The sequence below is a fragment of the Bufo gargarizans genome, chromosome 3, assembly GCF_014858855.1.
Source record: "Bufo gargarizans isolate SCDJY-AF-19 chromosome 3, ASM1485885v1, whole genome shotgun sequence".
NCBI classification, from domain to species: Eukaryota; Metazoa; Chordata; class Amphibia; order Anura; family Bufonidae; genus Bufo; species Bufo gargarizans.
This window is the reverse complement of record NC_058082.1, coordinates 599723989-599748306: the sequence shown is the minus strand read 5'-3', so window position 1 is coordinate 599748306 and position 24318 is coordinate 599723989. Positions and strand designations below refer to the sequence as shown.

Sequence of the window (24318 nt, the reverse complement as noted above, 5' to 3'; positions counted from 1 at the left end):
CAGCATCAGGAGATGGTGTAGGTACTCCACCTATGACAGGAGCAAAGTGGCTGGGAACAGACAGGTGCAATTGCAACGGCAATTGAAGCGACCTGTATATCTCACCCGGAAGGGAGAAATAGTGCTGTATGGAACACCATAGAGCCAGCCAGGAGTAATGGCTCCTGTAGGTACACTACCTAAGAAAAGGGGCAAGGCGGCTGTACAATTGCTCTGAACTCACCAACCTACAGGAGGCGATAGCCGAGCTAACCGCTTGCCCAGAACAGGAACTCCCTGTAATGAGGTAGAGTGGCGAACACCAACACCAGGATGGGAACCCCACGGAACCACTCTCAAATGTGTAGAGGATAGCCCCTGGTATAGGGGAACCAGGAAGGCTTGTCAGGGACAGCCTATGGCAGTGGTGCAGGAACCCCCCTGTTAAGGAGAAGGCGTACGTATCAGACACCGGGTAGGTGACTCAGTATGCTAAACACGGGGACGGCTGCCTTACCTGTGCGGTTGAATACCTGTGCGGTCAGGGGAGCACCATCCGAAAATCCACTAGAGGGGATACCAACCCTGTTTAGGTAGGAGAGGTTCCTCCGTGCACGTAGTCTTGACCTCCCAGAGGGCTTCTATATGGAGGAAGACCGCCTGATGCTCTGTTCCGAGGGAATCGGTGCAGAGGTGTCCCCAGAGGCAACGGATGGGGTGACAGGAAGGATTCGTCACCAGCCTCAGGCCTGTCCTGGGGGGGATCCGAGGATGCCGAGGAGGGGTGGGACCCCGTTGAGACCACCCGAGGGTGTACTGTGAGCTACCCCTCGCCGAACCCGGGTGCAGGTACCCCTAACTGAGCATGCCCCATCTGCAGGGAGGACCCTGGGAGGGCAGAGGTGGCCGCAATTTGGGTTGGTAGCGTTCCAGCGACACTGCCAGGGAGAGTCGGCCAAGGTTCCCATGGCATTGACACGGAGGGACCCATTCATGGGGAACCTACACAAAAAGATTGTTCAGGAAAACAATGGGATCTGGGAAGAGGTACTGCACACCAGCAGGGACAGGATGACCACATGGCAGCCATTGTAGACAGCGGACGCACGTGAAAACACGTGGCGACCGAGGAGCTGTTGGGAGAAGAGATGCTCAAAAAGCAGCCAGCAGAGGCTGTCTATCCTGACCCGGACGCAGTGTTCCCCCAAAGAGGTGCAGCAGCAGCTGTTCCCCAAAAAAGAGGTGGTCAGTAGGGCTGCAGGGGACATGAAGCAATCGAGGGGTTAACCACCCCCTCCAACAGAAAAAACATGTTAGCCCAGGAAAGGGTGAGGAGATAGCTCCTCCCGAGGGCCGGGCGGGGCTCAGAAAAGCCCGGGAAGCAAGGGGGAGGGGCCGGGAAGATTGCGGCCTAGCAGGCCCAAAAGCCGGGGCCTCGATTTATGAGGTGGCCGGGAATGGAGCAAGGGGGGGCGGGGCGAACCGCGGCCGACAGAGGGCCCACCGAACCATAAAAATAGGTGAGTAGGGTAGGGGGGGAGAAGCGACACCTGGGGATAGGCAGATCAGGGCAAACAGAGCACCTGGGAGCCGGGGACAGGCCATAGAAGATGAGGCCTAGTCCCGGCAGAAGCCGGGGACTAAAGTAGCGGGGAAGCCAGGGAGAGACTGTGGCCAGGGAGGAGAGAAAAGACCAACCGAGGGGGAAAAGAAGGGAGGAAAAAAATGAATATAACCCCCCCAGGAGGGGGAGGGGGTTGGCTAGGAGGAACGAAGAGGCTCCCCAGGACCCCCAGCTAAGGTGGATCCCATCCCCCTGGCCACAGAAGGGAACCTAACCCTGGGGCAGGGACACAGGGACAGGGGAGTATACTCACCATCCGATATACTCACCATCCGATGTCTTCGGGCGCAGCACGGTCACCCCTTCGGCAGACTCAACACGGGAACCGTGGGAATGCCGGCAAGCCACTGCGGATGCAGTCCGTGGGGACTGGGTGACCGGCGATGGTACCGAAGTACGCGCCCGCAGGGGGGGGGCAACTAAAGTGGAACACGATGGAGCCCCAGCCTGCAGCAGGTATAACGGTGGAAAAGAGAAAAAAAGAATAAAAATAAACAGCAGAACCTGCAAAAAAGCAGGACAGGTCTGCCTCCTACGGACACTAGACTAAAACTGAATAGCCTCGTGCCTGTGGAGAGGGTATAGCCCACCTGGGAGGAGCCAACACTTTTTGTGTCTAGTGCCTCCTAGTGGTAGTTGGACATATACCCATGGTGCTGTGTCCCCCAATGCCATGCACGAGAAAGTGTGTTTGTTAAGAGAGGCTGTCCTCAGAAGTTTGAGAAATTGTGGAATGAGTGGTTGTCTCATACTCATACTGTGCTATAAAATAGGATGGAGAGTGTCTTATCCCTATTCATTGGGGGGGAGGGGTTGGTATAGGCTTTGACTTGATTTGTACCTTTTAAAACATTTTTGTACCATGTCTGGTTTTGCAAATGTAATTTGTATACCATTGCAGTTATGCTGGATTATGTATGTTGTCCATTGTCGCAATGGTCTGATGTCTGTAGATGTACTATGATATTTTACATTACTGTGTTTTGTATTATAGTGTAATGTGGATCAGATTACAGAAAATGCTCACCATAAGTGATCAATAAAAAAAAAAAAAAAAAAAAGAAAACCCTGAAGAGCTTCTGCAGAAACCGTCTACATAGAACAACATTCCCCTAAACAGATAAGGTCAGGTGCGAGGAGCTGCCAAGACTGCAATTTTCCTCTGCTGTCCGTACTATGCAGCGTCTATTTCAATAAATGGCTCCATGAAGTCCAGACAGCCGCTGTTTGCAGTAGCTCTCCAATCTAAATGACAGGGGGAGACCTAATCGTGGAAGGCACACTACTGATGATTAGAACCATTGAAGTCCTAGTCATCCTTTGGTATTTGTACCATATTTAACAAACTAGGATGTCTTTATACATATCAGCCATAGCCGTTATAACAGCAGATACAGGCATTTACCTCTTAAGACTCTTCCTAGAGAACACGTATGTTGTGTTAACAAAGGACTCTCCTACTTCCACAAATCCAGCTAAAAATTAGGGGGGGGAAAAAAAACATAAGGATTAGGAAATTTGTCCTTTTATACATACCTCTCCAAGAGACCCCTATCTTTGAGAAGATCACCCCCTTAACCGGACTTCCTGTGACAAGTTTTCAGTTCCACCATACATTAGGCATGCTGCCCACCCTGCTTGAGAAGATCACCCCCTTAAAAGGCCACTGTGCAAAGCAATTTAGGATGGCCGTCTCAAAAAGGTTTAATGGTAGAGCCTAGAAAATGCTCACAGAAATAGGAACAGACCTGGGGTGAGGAGGAGCGAGCCGTCAGGTGTAAATGTAAGCCTCCTAAAGAAAGACTTCATACTGTCATCATGAAACATCCGGTAAGTTTTAGTCTGTAAGTGAGAGACGGACATAGAAGTCTGTAAATGTCCAGGGCTAAAATGTACATTCAAAGTTTCACTTTTTTTTTTTTTGTCCCATTATTAGCACAATTTATCTATCTAAGGACAGTCATCATTAAAAGGACTTTCTGGGACTAAAATACTGATGTCCTATCTATAGGATAGGTCATCAATATGATATTGGTGGGGGCTCAACACCCCTAACAATCAACTGTTAGGAGCTGCAGTAAATAATGTAGACCACAGCGCCGTACACCGTGTAGTGGTCGTTGCCGGGTACTGCAGCTGATGCTCCTACCGATCAAATATTGATAACCTATCCTATGAATAGGTCATCAATATGTTAGTTCCAGAAAACGCCTTTAAGTTTCCATGTGAAATGAAACCCGTTGCTGGTCACCAAAATTCACTATAATCATAAGGCAACCAAAAGACAAAAAAACAAAAACAAAAAACACTACCTCTCCTTCAGGTGTGGTGTTAGCAGACAACATCTTGCTGACATTGAAGGCAACTCTTTTGGTTTCAGTTCTGTACACTCTCATTACTCTGTACAGGGAAAAAATGTATTTTATTTTTATTTATTTTTTATAATTTAATAAAAATTGTAAACTACATTCTAAAATGTTCCATCTTAGGGCTCTTTCACACTTGCGTTCTTTTCTTCCGGCATAGAGTTCCGTCGTCGGGGCTCTATGCCGGAAGAATCCTGATCAGTTTTATCCTAATGCATTCTGAATGGAGAGAAATCCGTTCAGGATGCATCAGGATGTCTTCAGTACCGGACCGGAACGTTTTTTGGCCGGAGAAAATACCGCAGCATGCTGCGCTCTTTGCTCCGGGCAAAAATCCTGAAGACTTGCCGCAAGGCCTGATCCGGAATTAATGCCCATTGAAAGGCATTGATCCGGATCCGGCCTTAAGCTAAACGTCGTTTCGGCGCATTGCTGGATCCGACGTTTAGCTTTTTCTGCATGGTTACCATGGCTGCCGGGACGCTAAAGTCCTGGCAGCCATGGTAAAGTGTAGTGGGGAGCGGGGGAGCAGTATACTTACCGTCCGTGCGGCTCCCTGGGCGCTCCAGAGTGACGTCAGGGCGCCCCACGCGCATGGATGATGTGATCACAAGGCACGTCATCCATGCGCATGGGGCGCTCTGACGTCATTCTGGAGTGCCCAGGGAGCCGCACGGACTGTAAGTATACCGCAATACAAGGCTATGGGCAGCATAACTGATCCGCTTGGTTTCCATTATGCAGGAGTCCTGTCCGTTAAGCTGCCCATAGACTTCTATTATGATGGAATGCCTCTTAAAGGCTTCCGTTTGGCATTCCTTGATAATGGAATTAGACTAGAACACGAACCTGAGGTTCGCTCATCCCTACTACCAAATAGCAACATGCACAGAATGACTTACCGGTCACAGCTTAGCGTTGCAATGTACTGTCCTAGAGGATCCCAGGTGACCCCCTGCACATAACTCTTATGCTCATTAAATATACACATCTTCTGACCTACAACAGAAGGGACAAGTGCACATTATGGACAAATGTTGAAGTACCCCCAGTATCCTATTACACTTACTGGAGTATATTCACTGATAGATCAGAAGTTATTTCCCCTAACTACATATAAATATGTATACTACCTATTGCTGAATGAATCTTTGAAGTGAATCCGTGAAGATCTAATTGCTAAATACATCAAAATTGTCAGACTGGCTTCAAAGTTTTTTTCGAGGTTTTGTCTTCAGCTTCGTGTCACATCAAAGTGCCATTGCATGGTAAACATTGTGCATTGACTAATAATAATAAATAACTAATAAAATCCCACCTTTAACAGCATCCCACATAATAGCCGAATTGTCCACAGACGCTGAAACCATGAAGTTGCTGTCCTGTGTCCAGCTAATGTCGTACACATCTTCCAAGTGACCCCTGCAAAGTTTAGTCGATAATTTTAGGTTTACACTTAGATTAGCCTTTCCCTTTTGCCAGGATAAAAAAATAAGGCTGCATAAAAAAAACTAAAAAACAATTATCACAGATTTTATATATTCTGTTCACACAATGGCTCCGATTCATAATGCGTTTGCGCCTATGATATGTCTAAAAAGTGCTTCAAATTGACAAAATTAGGCTTTCTACACACCCCCTCTCTCTAGCGAGCGGTGTGTGTGTGTGGGGGTGTCTCAGTCCTCAGATCCCCACCGATCAAAACCTTTGTACGGCGCCACTTTAAATATTCTCCACGTAGTACCCCCAATCCCACTTTCACAGGCAGTATTTAGATCAGTATCCTGCATACGCATTTGTAAGGAAACCAATAGTGGGTCTAGAACAGAAAAGAATGTCTCCCCCTCTCCCGAGGGTTTATAGAAAAACAGATACCTCAGAGACTTAAATACAGTCCAGTTCTCCTTGCTCAACTCAGTCTCCTCTTCTTCGTTAAAAGGAGTAGATTCCACCTCTTTGCTTTCACTTAGTTTCCATAATAATATTACTGCATCTGGAAAAAAAAATAATAATAATCTATCTACACACACACACACACATATACACTCCAGATTAGAGTTGTTGCGATATAAAATTTTTGATTCGGTTTCGATACCATGAAAAAGTATTGCGATACTCTACCATTCGATACCACGCGAAAAAAAATAAACCAAAAAAGCCACGTGCATTACGCATGTTTAAAAATGGCGAATCGCGCAGTTTTTATTAATTTTTTTCTGTTCCGACGTTCACCACCTAGATTTTTTTTTATATTTTAATAGTTTGGACTTTTCTGACGTGGCGATATGTAATATGTTTATTATTTATATATTTTATATATGTGAAATTGGGAAAAGGGGGTCATTTATACTTCATATTTTGGTGGGGGGTTTTTTTACTTTTTTTTTTTACACTTTTTATTTAATAACCATTTCCCCCCTTAGGCTACTTTCACACTAGCGTTCGGGTGTCCGCTCCGTTTGAAGGGGCTCACAAGCGGCCCCGAACGCATCCGTCCAGCCCTAATGCATTCTGAGTGGATGCGGATCCGCTCAGAATGCATCAGTCTGGCACCGTCTGTCCTCCGCTCAGCAGGCGGACACCTAAACGCTCCTTGCAGCGTTCGGGTGTCCGCCTGGCCGTGCGGAGGCAAGCGGATCCGTCCAGACTTACAATGTTTACAATGGAAGTCAATGGGGACGGATCCGTTTGAAGATGACACACTATGGCTCAATCTTCAAACTGATCCGTCCCCCATTGACTTTCAATGTAAAAGTCTGGACGGATCCGTTCAGGCTACTTTCACAGTTAGAATTTTTTTTTACAATATAATGCAGACGGATCCGTTCTGAACGGATCCACCGTCTGCATTATATGAGCGCCCGCCCCTCCTCCGCCCCTCTATCCTCATTGGTGGCGCAGTGCGCCCGCCCCCCCCCCCCCCCCCTCTATCCTCATTGGTGGCGCAGTGCGCCCGCGCCCCCCCCCCTCTCTTCTCATTGGTGGCAGCGGCGGCAGCAGCACAGGGGGAGGGAGGACAGCTTCCTTCTCCCCGTGCTGCTGAGAGAACATGAGCGCGCCGATAGCAGCGCGCTCATGTTCAGAGATACTAGGCTGCGCAGAAGCGCAGCCCAGTATCGAAAAAACGGAAATCCCGGTATCGTATCGATACCGGGACAAAAGTATCGATTGGGTATCGAAATTTCGATACCTGCAACAACCCTACTCCAGATATCTACAGAAACGCAGAACATCTGACAGACACACATCTATAATCACCTTTTAATTCAAGGCAATTTGTTGAAGAGGCCCGGTACAGTTATAATAAATCTACTTACTGCTTTTGCCATGCATAAGTGACTGCAGATAAAGCGGAAATCTCTTTTTAGACTGTCACTATTCAAATGCTGCCTCCTGGATCTGTGAGCTAGTGATTAGCCCCCATAGGTTAAGGTTATTTCTTAACCACTTCAGCCCCGCTAGGTGAAACCCCCTTCATGACCAGAGCACTTTTTACACTTCGGCACTACACTCCTTTCACCGTTTATCGCTCGGTCATGCAACTTACCACCCAAATGAATTTTACCTCCTTTTCTTCTCACTAATAGAGCTTTCATTTGGTGGTATTTTATTGCTGCTGACATTTTTACTTTTTTTGTTATTAATCAAAATGTAACGATTTTTTTGCAAAAAAATGACATTTTTCACTTTCAGCTGTAAAATTTTGCAAAAAAAAACGACATCCATATATAAATTTTTCGCCAAATTTATTGTTCTACATGTCTTTGATAAAAAAAAATGTTTGGGCAAAAAAAAAATGGTTTGGGTAAAAGTTATAGCATTTACAAACTATGGTACAAAAATGTGAATTTCCGCTTTTTGAAACAGCTCTGACTTTCTGAGCACCTGTCATGATTCCTGAGGTTCTACAATGCCCAAACAGTAGAAAACCCCCACAAATGACCCCATTTCGGAAAGTAGACACCCTAAGGTATTCGCTGATGGGCATAGTGAGTTCATAGAACTTTTTATTTTTTGTCACAAGTTAGCGGAAAATGATGATGATTTTTATTTATTTTATTTTTTCTTACAAAGTCTCATATTCCACTAACTTGCGACAAAAAATAAAAAATTCTAGGAACTCACCATGCCCCTCACAGAATACCTTGGGGTGTCTTCTTTCCAAAATGGGGTCACTTGTGGCGTAGTTATACTGCCCTGGCAATTTAGGGGCCCAAATGTGTGAGAAGAACTTTGCAATCAAAATGTGTAAAAAATGACCGGTGAAATCCAAAAGGTGCACTTTGGAATATGTGCCCCTTTGCCCACCTTGGCAGCAAAAAAGTGTGACACATCTGGTATCGCCGTACTCAGGAGAAGTTGGGGAATGTGTTTTGGGGTGTCATTTTACATATACCCATGCTGGGTGAGAAAAATATCTTGGTCAAATGCCAACTTTGTATAAAAAAAATGGGAAAAGTTGTCTTTTGCCAAGATATTTCTCTCATCCCAGCATGGGTATATGTAAAATGACACCCCAAAACACATTCCCCAACTTCTCCTGAGTACGGCGATACCAGATGTGTCACACTTTTTTGCATGCCAAGGTGGGCAAAGGGGCACATATTCCAAAGTGCACCTTTCAGATTTTGCAGGCCATTTTTTACACATTTTGATTGCAAGGTACTTCTCACACATTTGGGCCCCTAAATTGCCAGGGCAGTATAACTACGCCACAAGTGACCCCATTTTGGAAAGAAGACACCCCAAGGTATTCCGTGAGGGGCATGGCGAGTTCCTAGAATTTTTTATTTTTTGTCACAAGTTAGCGGAAAATGATGATTTTTTTTTTTTTCTCTTTTTTCCTTACAAAGTCTCATATTCCACTAACTTGCGACAAAAAATAAAAAATTCTAGGAACTCGCCATGCCCCTCACGGAATACCTTGGGGTGTCTTCTTTCCAAAATGGGGTCACTTGTGGCGTAGTTATACTGCCCTGGCAATTTAGGGGCCCAAATGTGTGAGAAGTACTTTGCAATCAAAATCTGTAAAAAATGACCGGTGAAATCCGAAAGGTGCACTTTGGAATATGTGCCCCTTTGCCCACCTTGGCATCAAAAAAGTGTCACACATCTGGTATCGCCGTACTCAGGAGAAGTTGGGGAATGTGATTTTGGGGTGTCATTTTACATATACCCATGCTGGGTGAGAGAAATATCTTGGCAAAAGACAACTTTTCCCATTTTTTTATACAAAGTTGGCATTTGACCAAGATATTTTTCTCACCCAGCATGGGTATATGTAAAATGACACCCCAAAACACATTGCCCAACTTCTCCTGAGTACGGCGATACCAGATGTGTCACACTTTTTTGCTGCCAAGGTGGGCAAAGGGGCACATATTCCAAAGTGCACCTTTCGGATTTTGCAGGGCATTTTTTACACATTTTGATTGCAAAGTTCTTCTCACACATTTGGGCCCCTAAATTGCCAGGGCAGTATAACTACCCACAAGTGACCCCATTTTGGAAAGAAGACACCCCAAGGTATTCCGTGAGGGGCATGGCGAGTTCCTAGAATTTTTTATTTTTTGTCGCAAGTTAGTGGAATATGAGACTTTGTAAGGAAAAAAGAAAAAAAAAAGAAAAATCATCATTTTCCGCTAACTTGTGACAAAAAATAAAAATTCTAGGAACTCGCCGTGCCCCTCACGGAATACCTTGGGGTGTCTTCTTTCCAAAATGGGGTCACTTGTGGCGTAGTTATACTGCCCTGGCAATTTAGGGGCCCAAATGTGTAAGAAGTACCTTGCAATCAAAATGTGTAAAAAATGGCCTGCGAAATCCGAAAGGTGCCCCTTTGCCCACCTTGGCTGCAAAAAAGTGTCACACATGTGGTATCGCCGTACTCAGGAGAAGTTGGGCAATGTGTTTTGGGGGGTCATTTTACATATACCCATGCTGGGTGAGAGAAATATCTTGGCAAAAGACAACTTTTCCCATTTTTTTATACAAAGTTGGCATTTGACCAAGATATTTTTCTCACCCAGCATGGGTATATGTAAAATGACACCCCAAAACACATTCCCCAACTTCTCCTGAGTACGGCGATACCACATGTGTGACACTTTTTTGCAGCCTAGATGCGCAAAGGGGCCCAAATTCCTTTTAGGAGGGCATTTTTAGACATTTGGATCCCAGACTTCTTCTCACACTTTCGGGCCCCTAAAAAGCCAGGGCAGTATAAATACCCCACATGTGACCCCACTTTGGAAAGAAGACACCCCAAGGTATTCAATGAGGGGCATGGCGAGTTCCTAGAATTTTTTTTTTTTTGCATAAGTTAGCGGATATTGATTTTTTTTTTGTTTTTTTCTCACAAAGTCTCACTTTCCGCTAACTTAGGACAAAAATTTCAATCTTTCATGGACTCAATATGCCCCTCACGGAATACCTTGGGGTGTCTTCTTTCCGAAATGGGGTCACATGTGGGGTATTTATACTGCCCTGGCTTTTTAGGGGCCCTAAAGCGTGAGAAGAAGTCTGGAATATAAATGTCTAAAAATGTTTACGCATTTGGATTCCGTGAGGGGTATGGTGCGTCCATGTGAGATTTTATTTTTTGACACAAGTTAGTGGAATATGAGACTTTGTAAGAAAAAACAAAACAAACAAAAAATTTCCGCTAACTTGTGCCAAAAAAAATGTCTGAATGGAGCCTTACCAGGGGGGGGGGGGGGGGGTGATCAATGACAGGGGGGGTGATCACCCATATAGACTCCCTGATCACCCCCCTGTCAGTGATCACCCCCCCTGTAAGGCTCCATTCAGACATCCGCATGATTTTTTACGGATCCATGGATCGGATTCACAGAACGCATGCGGACGTCTGAATGGAGCCTTACAGGGGGGTTATCAATGACAGGGGGTGATCAGGGTAATCAGGGTGATCACCCCCCTGTCACTGATCACCCCGCCTGTAAGGCTCCATTCAGACATCCGCATGATTTTTTACGGATCCATGGATACATGGATCGGATCCACAGAACGCATGCGGACGTCTGAATGGAGCCTTACAGGGGGGTTATCAATGACAGGGGGTGATCAGGGTAATCAGGGTGATCACCCCCCTGTCACTGATCACCCCCCCTGTAAGGCTCCATTCAGACATCCGCATGATTTTTTACGGATCCATGGATACATGTATCGGATCCACAGAACGCATGCGGACGTCTGAATGGAGCCTTACAGGGGGGTTATCAATGACAGGGGTGATCAGGGTAATCAGGGTGATCACCCCCCTGTCACTGATCACCCCCCCTGTAAGGCTCCATTCAGACGTCCGCATGATTTTTACGGATCCGATCCATGGATCGGATCCGTAAAAATCATGCGGACGTCTGAATGGAGCCTTACAGGGGGGTGATCAATGACAGGGGGGTGATCAATGACAGGGGGTGATCAGGGAGTGTATATGGGTGATCACCCGCCTGTCATTGATCACCCCCCTGTAAGGCTCCATTCAGACGTCCGTATGCTTTTTGCGGATCCGATCCATGTATCCGTGGATCCGTAAAAATCATACGGACGTCTGAACGGAGCCTGACAGGGGGGTGATCAATGACAGGGCGGTGATCAATGACAGGGGGGTGATCAGGGAGTTTATATGGGGTGATCATGGGTGATCAGGGGTTAATAAGTGACGGGGGGGGGGGGGGGTGTAGTGTAGTGTGGTGTTTGGTGGGACTGTACTGACCTACCTGAGTCCTCTGGTGGTCGATCCTAACAAAAGGGACCACCAGAGGACCAGGTAGGAGGTATATTAGACGCTGTTATGAAAACAGCGTCTAATATACCTGTTAGGGGTTAAAAAATTCGGATCTCCAGCCTGCCAGCGAACGATCGCCGCTGGCAGGCTGGAGATCCACTCGCTTACCTTCCGTTCCTGTGAGCCCGCGCGCGTTCACAGGAAATCTCGCGTCTCACGAGAAGACGCGTATATGCGTCCAGGAGGAATAAAGCAACCACCTCCCGGACGCATATACGCGTACAGCGGTCGGGAGGTGGTTAAACACGGCTATGTTTTTATTTTAATAATTGGCTGGGACTTAAAAGGAATATTAACCCTTAGGATACCGGAGGTTTTTCATTTTTCTTCCCTATCTTTCATATTTCCATCTACGCATCCATGAGGGCTTTTTTTTTTGGGGGGGGGGGGAACAAGTAGAACTTTTTAATGGCACCATTTGATATCGCATACAATGTAGTAGAAAGCGGGAAAAATGTTTTTTAAATGGGGTGAAAAAAAATATAAAAAATATTCCTCCACTGTTTCACAGGTTTTGTCCCTACAGCGCTCTGTGCCCTTCAATCTCTGGGTCAGTACAATTACAATACCACATACGTATAGGTTTTTATATATAAATAAAATGAAAACTTGAAAATATATTTTTTTCACATCACCATATTCTGATCCCCATAACTTTCTTATAGTTACATCTACTGAGCTGTGTGGGGGCTCATTTTTCGCGGGACGATCTGTAGTTTTTATTAATACCATTTTGAAGTGTGTATTACATCCATTGAACACGGTGTAACTTCATGCCTGCTAGTGCCCTCAGTTGAGGCTGTCAGCCAACTAACTGCTGAAGTCGATAACCTGGAAGTTACATCAGGTCTGGTGTATGGACACGTTACCCCATCCAAAACAGGGCAAACAAGACACACTGGGGGAGATTTGATCAAACTGGTGTAAAGTAGAACTGGCATTGTTGCCCATAGCAACTAATCAGATTCCACCGTTCATTTTTCACAGCTCCTTTGGAAAATGAAAGGTGGAAGCAGATAGCTGTGGAAGCTATGGGCAACTCGGCCAGTTCTACTTTTCTCTAGTTTGATAAATCTCCCCCCAGTGTGATTTTGCCAGCTGCTGTACAGAATGGCTTGTGGGTGATGTAGGAGGTGTCATCCATGTCACAGTATAAGTGACTGGATTAGAAACAGACCAGGATACTTGCACGGTCTGGATACACCCAGTGAACACTGAAGTAGTTTGCATCCATCATGCAAAATTTGTACTACTTTTTGTAAGTTATCCAGGGCTACTGGGAATTAACAGTTTTAATTTTAGAATGGTATCGGCAAGGCTTGCAGCATGGTGTGAACTGTTTGGGAGTGTAAAACCTGGAGACGGGATCCATTTACCAACCCCTGTAAATAAGCAGCGTTAACATTTCTCAACTGCTGGCTGCATTTTATTTTTGGGCAATATTTATTTTTTTGCGACTGTTCAAAGAACTTCCATATATTAGGGCAGAGTTACTAGTCCTAGATGACCAAAAACCTGTGCTGTCTAGACCTGCATTGATCACAGGCAGGATGAGAAATCTGGTGCAGGTGTAGACACCGACTGACTCTATACCAACTATTAGTTGGCTTGCTTTGAGAATTTTACACCAGAATTGTGGTGCAGTTTTTGGAGCAAAAGGTTGCCTCTTGGACGACATTTCCGGCTAAGCCAGGCCTTTTCAGAGTAGATACAGAAATTCTCCAAGGCCGCTATCAGACTAGCGAATGTGTCACGCTCCAGACTCGCAGCGCAGCTCCCGTCCTGAACTTCCAGCACTGCTTGGGGTCGCATAGCATTATATTGATTTATGATGTTATGTAACCCTTACAGTTCTGGAATGTATTGGATAACACTGACAGCAATATTTCACAGTTATCCAATACATTCCAGACGTCTAAGTCCGCTTTCACACGAGTGAGCTTTCCACGCAGGTACGATTGGTTACGTGAACGCATAGCACCTGCACTGAATCCTAACCCATTCATTTCAGTGGGTCTGTGTACATCAGTTCTGCGTTGCCTGAAAAAGCATGTTCTATATTCTGTGTTTTTCACGCAGCCCTGGCGCCATAGAAGAGAATGGAGCTTCAGTGAAAAACGCATTGCATCCGGAAGTGAGGGTGCAATGCGTTTTTCACTGATGGTCGCTAAGACATGTTTGTAAACCTTCAGTTTATCACGTGCATGAAATAGGCATCAAAACGCATTGCACCCTCGCTGAAAAAACTGAACGCAATCGCAGACAAAACTGACTGAACTTGCTTGCAAAATAGTGCGAGTTTCACTGAACGCACCCGAAGCCAATCCGTATCGTTCGTGTGAAAGAGGCCTAAGGATTACAAAACATCATAGTTCACTATAATGCTATGTGACCCCGGCAGTGCTGGAAGTTTAAGACTGGTGCTGCGCTTCGAGTCTGGAAGGTGACACTTGCTCGTCTGAAAGCGTCCTAAGGCTAATTCCACACAGATGAGTTTGCTCCATTTCCCAGAGCGAACATCGCTCCTCTGACCTTCCTCGCTGATCGCAGGTCCACAGTACTGTACTTACATTATGCTGTGAACTCCAATCCCAGCAGCTGCAACAGGTTGCGCACTGAATATTACTGCTGTTGATGCAGGCACAGTCCCTGAGCAATGTAATAGTATGGTGTGACGTGGCAATGGGTTAAAGCCGCGATCAAGGCGAGTCTTCCTACACTACGCATCATTAATCCTACTGAATAACATTACAGTGGGGCTTTGACCCGGTTGGAGACAGCTGATAACAGGGAGCAATAGCCTGTACCCAACAGCAAAGCAACGGTAAACTTTTAGGTCAAGCAACAATTTTACATTCCACATTAGAAGAAACCAATGACAAACCACACGAACTTGAAAGCGGAAACTGTAAAATGAACCTTACCATCTCCACCTGATGCCAAGATCTCCCCATTGGTGGAGAATCGCACAACGTTGACGGCCTTGGTGTGACGAGAGAGACTGGCTAGAAACTCTACCACTGCTTTCCCTTCTTCATTTTTCTCCACCTTCCATAGCTGACAAAAGAAAGAAAAGGAATAATCAAGTCTCTAAAAAATTAAAACGTCTGTTATTGTCTGGGCCATAGATCTCATTAAGGTCACTGTCAACCAAACCACAGGTCTTTTCACTTTGTATGTGGCTGCCAACTGACTCAGATTTTAGAGGACTAATTGCCTTTCTACAGGTTTGGGGGATATGTATCTGATCTGTGGGAGGGGGACCCAACTGCTGGGACCCCCACTTGTCACAACAACAGGGTCAAACATCTGCAGTTCTGCTCTATTCATCCCTATGCCAACGAGAAGTCGACTACAGCTCTCAGCTATCACCGGCAGTAACAGATTACCGGAGTGGTAGTACACATATGCTACCATTTATTCACTGAGACTTTAATCTTGTGCTTGGTGGAGGGGTCAAGCGGTTGCACCCCCAACCAAACAGATCCTTATCCCCATCTGAGGTGAGGGACAATCCTTTTAAATCCAACATATGTGAACATACCTTCACAATCCGCCCCCCCCCCCTACTGAAATTCCAGTTCTGCGTGCAATCTCTCTTAACGCCTTTAGATCCAACCTGTCACGTCCACCACAAACTACAGTCATCGGCTTCAGCTGATGAAAAGGGTGTTAGCTGTACCCTCCAAATACCCCTTCCTCAAGCTGCAAGACAAAGGGGTGTAAAGTACAGCTGGCTTAGTTGCCCATAGCAACCAGATACCACCTTTCATTTTCCAAAGAAGCTGTGAAAAATGAAAAGGTGAAATCTTATTGGTTGCTATAGGCAACTAAGCCAGTTGTACTTTACACTGCATCTTCAGTCCTCAAGAAAAATTATACAATGGAGATCATCAAGTTCTAGACTGGATCAGAGGGCAGAATTAGCACCTACATATAGAAGCTGCTGTGAACGGCATTTCCATGTTGGGGAGCAGAGATGGCGGAAAGGCTTTGCCTCACCCAGAGAACACCCGGCCTATTAGGCTACATACACAAGTCGGATTTGACATGGATTTTGGTGCGGATTACGCGTCAGTATCAGATAGTATTCTGTATCCCAGGCAGAGAGGTCACAGTAACTCTTACACAGGTGTCAGACACCAGTACAAGCAACGAGTCATTTAATACAGTTGGCACGTGGCCTCAATGACTGGAAACAATTTAGATTTAACCCATCAGATGCTGGGGCCAATAGCAACAGCAGCATCCCGTCCCCGGATGTTTTGATCCGTGCGACAGGGGGATGCAGCAGCGGCTGCGCAGGTGCCGGGAGAGAGGCAAGTACAATTTGTGTGAGGGGCATTATAGGGGGATGACCCCTTTAAGCAGCAGGGCTTAATAGGAAACTAGTAAAAATCTCGGACTATTGCAGTCTATGGTATAAACAAACAACCATATGATTAAGTCCCCTATGGGGACAAAAAAAGAAAAACATCTTTTGTTTAATTTTCTAAAAAGGGGTTGTCTCACTTCAGCAAATGGCATTCATCATGTAGAGAAAGTTAATAGAAGGCACTTACTAATGTATTGTGATTGTCCACACTGCCTCCTTTGCTGGCTGGATTCATTTTTCCATCACATTAAACACTGCTAGTTTCCATGATTACGACCACCCTGCAATCCACCAGTGGAGGCCGTGCTTGGAAACTATAGGAAAAAGTGTCGGCCTCTCTGGTGGCCGGGACCATGGGAACGCACACAGACCGGTGTTTTTTTTTTTTCCTATAGTGTGCAAGCACGACCACCGTTGATGGATTGCAGGGTGGTCGTAACCATGGAAACAAGCAGTGTATAAGGTGATTGAAAAATGAATCCATGATCATGGATCAATCATGTGTGGTGTTCAGGAAAAAATATTAAAATGTTCTGGATGCCTGAATAAGACAATTCAAACACTATTATGACTGGTTTCCCTGCAAACTGTATATAGGTACTTTCTAACGTTATGTTTGCCTATTTTTTTTTTTTAATCAGATAATTTTTTTATTATCAAATTTTCCTTTTTCATCATCAAATGACAGTCAAATCAAATATCCGGTCATCAAAAGACATCATGTACAAAAGGCAAAAGTACAAAATATTACATATGCACATTTTACATAATATACATCCCATGACCATAAGACATCGTAGGAATATACACATTAGATCTAGATCTTTATCTATCTAATTGTTTTTCTCCCTCAACAAACATCCCTATAAACAGCCCCCCCCCCTCCCCTCCCAAACTTTCCAAGAGCAGGACATCATTGCAATAAGAGCATAACTACCTCCAAATTCCTTGTCTCCTCATTCTATCGGCACCAGTTCAATTGAACTCAATAAACAATACAGGCTATGAGCCCCAAGTAAGTAAACTCCCATACAGACATGGCACTCAGTCCACAGTCACACATCACACATCAGACACCAACAATCATACACCACACATTCCACCTATCACCAGGATGTACACAGTCACTTCCCCCGAGTAGCCTTACCGGGCAATCAAAGCACTCCTCGTCAATGCTAGCCAAGGACTACAGCATCCCGACCTATCTATCCAGCTACCCCAAATAGCCTCAAATTTAGTCAAGCATTTTCTTTTCTGGTATACACCCCTCTCAAGACGCACTACCACATTCATTCTAGCAACATACTCCGGTACTTCCGGGGGTATCCCCTGTATCCATTTTGCTGCGACAGTCTTCCTCGCCTGATAAAGCATCCTTTCTATTCCCGTAGCTACTGTAGACTGCAAATTTTCCTCTGGCAGTACTCCCAGAATACAAATTTTTGGATCCATTTTAAATTTAGTACTATGTACCTTATTAACAAGATGTAGTATTGCTCTCCAATAAGAGGTCAATGAAGGGCATGACCATAACATATGCAGAAGATCAGCTTCGGCGCTGCCACATTTCGGACAATTGGGACTATCCCTACAACCCACTTTGTGCAGAAATACCGGAGTCCTATATACTCTGTGCACTAGATACAGCTGGGAGAGACGTGCCGCCTCACTGAGAGATAGATTGGGAGTAAGCGCCACTATCTCTGTTTGCCTATTTATTTGAATTATTGCAAATGTTGTGCTCTACAAAAATGCTATAAAAATGTAGTGTGACCGCTGCCAATAGATTTTAACATCACAAACTATAAAAAAAGAAATAAGTAGCACGCTGCATGTTCCCACGATTCCTGCACCAAAAAGCTTTTGGATAAGTCCATTGCCGCTAAACCTTACTGGAGCCGTAGCACCGAGGCAGAAGTGATTTTAGATGCTGATCTTGGGAATAAGAATCTGGCTACACAGCAACATTTATCGCTGAAAAGTCTGGCCACATATTTTGTAATGACAGTCAATGGTGTCGCAACGTGACAACACGAAATCCAATTTTTGGATGCAATGCGACAACATTAACCGCTACAGGACCGCCGTACGCAGGATTGCGTCCTCCCGCGATACCCGAGATTTCCTGTGAACGCGCGCACACAGGAACTGAAGGTAAGAGACAGGATCTCCAGCCTGCCAGCGGCGATCGTTCGCTGGCAGGCTGGAGATGTGATTTTTTTAACCCCCAACAGGTATATTAGACGCTGTTTTGATAACAGCGTCTAATATACCTGCTACCTGGTCCTCTGGTGGTCCCTTTTGTTAGGATCGACCACCAGAGGACACAGGCAGCTCAGTAAAGTCGCACCAAACACCACACCCCCCTCCCCCCGTCACTTATTAACCCCTTATGAACCCCTGATCACCCCCCTGTCATTGATCACCCCCCCGTCACTTATTAACCCCCTTATGAACCCCTGATCACCCCCCCCAGTCATTGATCACCCCCCCCCTGTCATTGATCACCCCCCCCCCGTCATTGATCACCCCCCCCCGTCATTGATCACCCCCCCCCGTCATTGATCACCCCCCCCCGTCATTGATCACCCCCCCCCCCCCGTCATTGATCACCCCCCCCCCCCGTCATTGATCACCCCCCCCCCCCCCCCGTCATTGATCACCCCCCCGTCATTGATCACCCCCCCCCCCCCCCGTCATTGATCACCCCCCCCCCCCCGTCATTGATCACCCCCCCCCCCCCGTCATTGATCACCCCCCCCCCCCTGTCATTGATCACCCCCCCCCCTGTCATTGATCACCCCCCCCCCCCCCGGCTCCGTTCAGACGTCCGTATGATTTTTACGGATCCACGGATACATGGATCGGATCCGCAAAACACATGCGGACGTCTGAATGGAGCCTTACAGGGGGGTAATCACCCATATACACTCCCTGATACCCCCCTGTCATTGATCACCCCCCTGTCATTGATCACCCCCCTGTCATTGATCACCCCCCTGTCAGGCTCCATTCAGACATCCGCATGTGTTTTGCGGATCCGATCCATGTATCCATGGATCCGTAAAATCATACGGACGTCTGAATGGAGCCTTACAGGGGGGTGATCAATGACTGGGGGGTGATCACCCATATACACTCCCTGATCACCCCCTGTCATTGATCACCCCCCTGTAAGGCTCCATTCAGACGTCCGCATGTGTTTTGCGGATCCTATCCATGGATCCGTAAAAATCATACGGACGTCTGAATTGAGCCTTACCAGGGGGGTGATCAGGGAGTCTATATGGGTGATCACCCCCCTGTCATTGATCACCCCCCCCCTGTAAGGCTCCATTCAGACATTTTTTTGGCCCAAGTTAGCGGAAATATATATTTTTTTTTGTTTGTTTTTTTTTACAAAGTCTCATATTCCACTAACTTGTGTCAAAAAATAAAATCTCACATGAACTCTCCATACCCCTCACGGAATCCAAATGCGTAACATTTTTAGACATTTATTTTCCAGACTTCTCACGCTTTAGGGCCCCTAAAAAGCCAGGGCAGTATAAATACCCCACATGTGACCCCATTTCGGAAAGAAGACACCCCAAGGTATTCTGTGAGGGGCATATTGAGTCCATGAAAGATTGAAATTTTTGTCCTAAGTTAGCGGAAAGTGAGACTTTGTGAGAAAAAAATAAATAAATCAATTTCCGCTAACTTATGCAAAAAATAAATAAATTCTATGAACTCGCCAGGCCCCTCATTGAATACCTTGGGGTGTCTTCTTTCCAAAGTGGGGTCACATGTGGGGTATTTATACTGCCCTGGCTTTTTAGGGGCCCAAAAGCGTGAGAAGAAGTCTGGGATCCAAATGTCTAAAAATGCCCTCCTAAAAGGAATTTGGGCACCTTTGCGCATCTAGGCTGCAAAAAAGTGTCACACATCTGGTATCGCCGTACTCAGGAGAAGTTGGGGAATGTGTTTTGGGGTGTCATTTTACATATACCCATGCTGGGTGAGAAAAATATCTTGGTCAAATGCCAACTTTGTATAAAAAAATTGGAAAAGTTGTCTTTTGCCAAGATATTTCTCTCACCCAGCATGGTTATATGTAAAATGACACCCCAAAACACATTCCCCAACTTCTCCTGAGTACGGCGATACCAGATGTGTGACACTTTTTTGCAGCCAAGGTGGGCAAAGGGGCCCACATTCCAAAGTGCACCTTTCGGATTTCGCAGGCCATTTTTTTTTACACATTTTGATTGCAAGGTACTTCTCACACATTTGGGCCCCTAAATTGCCAGGGCAGTATAACTACGCCACAAGTGACCCCATTTTGGAAAGAAGACACCCCAAGGTATTCCGTGAGGGGCATGGCAAATTCCTAGAATTTTTTGTCGCAAGTTAGTGGAATATGAGACTGTAAGAAAAAAAATAATTAAAATAAAAATCATTTTCCGCTAACTTGTGACAAAAAATAAAAAGTTCTATGAACTCACTATGCCCATCAGCGAATACCTTAGGGTGTCTACTTTCCGAAATGGGGTCATTTGTGGTGGTTTTCTACTGTTTGGGCATTGTAGAACCTCAGGAAACATGACAGGTGCTCAGAAAGTCAGAGCTGCTTCAAAAAGCGGAAATTCACATTTTTGTACCTTAGTTTGTAAACGCTATAACTTTTACCCAAACATTTTTTTTTTAATCAAAGACATGTAGAACAATAAATTTAGCGAAAAATGTATATATGGATGTCGTTTTTTTTGCAAAATTTTACAGCTGAAAGTGAAAAATGTCATTTTTTGGCAAAAAAAAAATAAATCGCTAAATTTCGATTAATAACAAAAAAAAGTAAAAATGTCAGCAGCAATAAAATACCACCAAATGAAAGCTCTATTAGTGAGAAGAAAAGGAGGTAAAATTCATTTGGGTGGTAAGTTGCATGACCGAGCAATAAACGGTGAAAGTAGTGTAGTGCAGAAGTGTAAAAAGTGGCCTGGTCATGAAGGGGGTTTTAGCTAGCGGGGTTGAAGTGGTTAATGTTGCCCGACTTTTCAGCTACAAATGTCACTCTGAAAGTTGTTGGATTTGCAATCTACAAACCTTATATTTGCCAATTCAGCTCATCAATGGATTCCAGTTCTTTTATCCACCATTTATAAATCGACTTGTCGGTGCCCCCCCGCCCTGTATGGGCTTTTACATAATAAACTCACCCGCACTGCAGTATCAACCCCGGCAGAGGCCATTCTGTTATATTTGTGGTTGCCATGCTGAAAATCGACGCTGTACACAGGCTCACGATTGTGCCAGGAAATCTCACAGGTGATGACCTTCATTCTGAAGAGAAAAAGGAGACAGATTACGGAACAGCAGGTCCTGGTGCGGTGCACTTAGCCACTTAGTAATCATCTATCAGAGCGACTGCAAAGTGGACGATGAGTGATAAACACAGAAGAGAAACTGGACTGTGGCAGCCAGATAGTCAATGGCAGGGGGTGAAGAGCCTCCCTTGCGTCACCCGTGATGCAGGGGAGGCTTGTCCCCATCAGCATCTGCCATTGGCTGTACCGTAAACCCACTCGGACGCCCACTGAAAACAGCTATAACATATCAGAAGTTTTGTGAAAGCTCAGTGACCCCTTAAAGGGGTTGTCTCATGGACAATAGGGGCATATCACTAGGATATGCCCCCATTGTCTCACAAGTGCGGGTCCCACCGCTGGGACCCGCACCTATATCAAGAACAGAGCCCCACAATTAAAGGAGGGGCGCACTGTGCATGCACAGCCGCCCCCCATTCATTTTCTATGGGGCCAACTAAAATAGCCAAGCGCTGGCTTGGCTATTTCCCTGGCCCCATAGAAATGAATGGGAGCTGGGGCCGCGCATGCGCGGTACGCTCCCATTAACTTCTATGGGGAGCCGGCATAGTGGTGGCCAGACCGGAGTCCTCCAGCCACCACTTGGGGGGCTCCGTTCTCAATATAGGTGTGGGTCTCAGTGGTGGGACCCTCACCTATAAGACAATGGGGGCATATCCTAGCGATGTGCCCCCATTATCTGTGATGAGACACCCCTTTAAGCTTCCATACAACTAAAATTGCTGTCAGCCAACAGTCATCCCTAAGCTGAGTGCATGTGTTATCAATGGGGGGGGGGGGACCCCTGTGGATAACAAAGGACTGGGCATGCTGAAATCCAACATACCTACCTATAACACATGTCAGAAGAGAGCTGGAGGACCCCTGTACATGCAAGAAAGGCGGCTGAGGCTGTCAAAACTACAACTCCCAGCATGATTAGAGACCACAGTGGTAATAATTTGAGCGGGCGCAAACAGCCCCCACCTCCCCAAAACTCTCACTCAGGGCACCTGTTCATGTGTCATTCAATTACTCGGCAAGATGCAGTAAAGGGTCTGGGGGGCTTTTACAATAATCTGTGGGGCTCCGACACCCCCAGGCGATCAGCTGTTTGAGAAGGCGGTGGGGCTTCTGTGAGCTTTTCCTAGACCGAGTGATGACACAGTCATCGGTCACATGACCCAGGAGCAGCTCAGCCCCATAGAAGTCAATGCGCGATACCGAGCACGGCCACTATACAATGTGTGGCACTGTGCTTGGTGAGATGCAAGCACCAGTGCCTTCTCAAACAGCTGATCAGATACTCATCACATATTGTGAGGATCTACGCTTGCTGTCATTGAATGAGAACCCTCTTGGTTACATTGAGAGGCAGTAACCCCATCCACATCTGAGAAGTGGATACATCTGTATCAGGACTAGACCAGCAGAGACATCTGTGCCGCCGCTGATCCGCTCAGCTCACACCTATAGCAGGACCAGCTGTGTACCTGTTTGCTGTCAGTGAATAACAGCACCCTTGATTACAGTCAGAGGCGGTAAACATGTCCACAGCTGGTCCTGATCTCCTCCTAGAAGAGGACACCAGTCCAGACACTGGGGGAGATTTATCAAACTGGTGTAAAGTAGAACTGGCTTAGTTGCCAATCAGATTCCACCTCTCATTTTGCACAGCTCCTTTGGAAAATGAAAGTTGGAATCTGATTGGTTGCTATGGGCACCTAAAGCTTTGATAGATGCCCCCCGGGGCTCGGGCTCTGTTCACACTTACATAGGAGGCTTCAGATAGCTGTGATACTTTCCCTGGTGATGCAGTTTGGGCCCCCAGTTTCTACAGCTGTGGGGGCCCAGAAATACGAGTTTACCTGCAGTCCTATGTAAATCTGGAGCATTGTTGTGTCACATGACAAACTCGGCTCTGCTGCATACACACACACTATATAAATACGTATTAGCATGATTATAAACCCTATCATACATTAGACACAGCCCAAGCAGACACTCCCCATCCCCCACACGTTCAGTTGAGGAGGCTGGGAGTTGTAGTCCATGTGATAAAATAGGGATGCTGCTGCAGTCAGCGATGAAAACGGACCGTTACCGTCTCGCCTGATCTCAGAGACACGCCATTATAGACTATTACATACATAGACACCGCCATGCTCCTGCCGCATTATAAATAAGCCCCATCCAACCCAGGCGATACCGTCCCAGTCTGCACCAAACCCTGCAAGGTGCATACAGCGCTACACGACTGCGGTCCGGTGGTATAATAGGGCTGAGAGCCGCCGGCGACCCTCCGGAAGCGGGACTTACCTCACGACACGACCGGCACCGTCCACGGTTTGACTGAAGAAACTTTCCCGCCCGCGCTTCTGTCCAGATACTCGGAGCCGCGGCTGCAGCAGCGCCACCTGGCGGCGGGGAGGAGCAGCGCGGCGCTGTGTGGCCGCCGGAGAGAAGCAAAGGCGACAACCGCTGAGAGCCGCTTCCAGCGACATTTCAGTTGTCAGGAACTTACACATAAGCCGCACTCTACAATACAGACCACAAAGAGCGCCCCATAACCAGCCCCTTCCATAATCTGAGCAGCTTCAGCCTTTAAGAAGTGCTGTCCCCATTTCTCTGTTCTGGTTTAGGAACAGGAAACTAAAAAACAAAACAATAAAACCTCCAAAAACCGTAATCTACGAATAAGTGACATGACAGACGCTAATGGCCAACAGAGCGGTATACCGTCGCTATTCAAGGCTTCGTTCACATAGGTGGCGGAGGTTCCGTTAGGTCTTGTTCACACCGCAGTTTTTTTGCGTGGA

General features: G+C 46.2%; 1 protein-coding gene across 1 annotated transcript in view; it reads right to left on the bottom strand.

Annotated features, from left to right (window-relative positions):
* The window catches only part of CHAF1B (chromatin assembly factor 1 subunit B), a 49619-nt gene extending 25753 nt beyond the window's left edge, over positions 1-23866 (bottom strand). Inside the window, exons 1-9 of the mRNA XM_044287780.1 lie at positions 23819-23866; positions 21353-21476; positions 14701-14833; positions 5845-5962; positions 5288-5391; positions 4872-4968; positions 3916-4003; positions 3352-3445; positions 3009-3078 (exon numbers count right to left, since the gene is read on the bottom strand). Coding sequence (XP_044143715.1) covers positions 3009-3078; positions 3352-3445; positions 3916-4003; positions 4872-4968; positions 5288-5391; positions 5845-5962; positions 14701-14833; positions 21353-21475 — 827 coding nt within the window. The 5' untranslated portion in view covers position 21476; positions 23819-23866. The remainder of the gene's footprint in view (positions 1-3008; positions 3079-3351; positions 3446-3915; positions 4004-4871; positions 4969-5287; positions 5392-5844; positions 5963-14700; positions 14834-21352; positions 21477-23818) is intronic.
* Between the last annotated feature and the right edge of the window lie 452 nt (positions 23867-24318).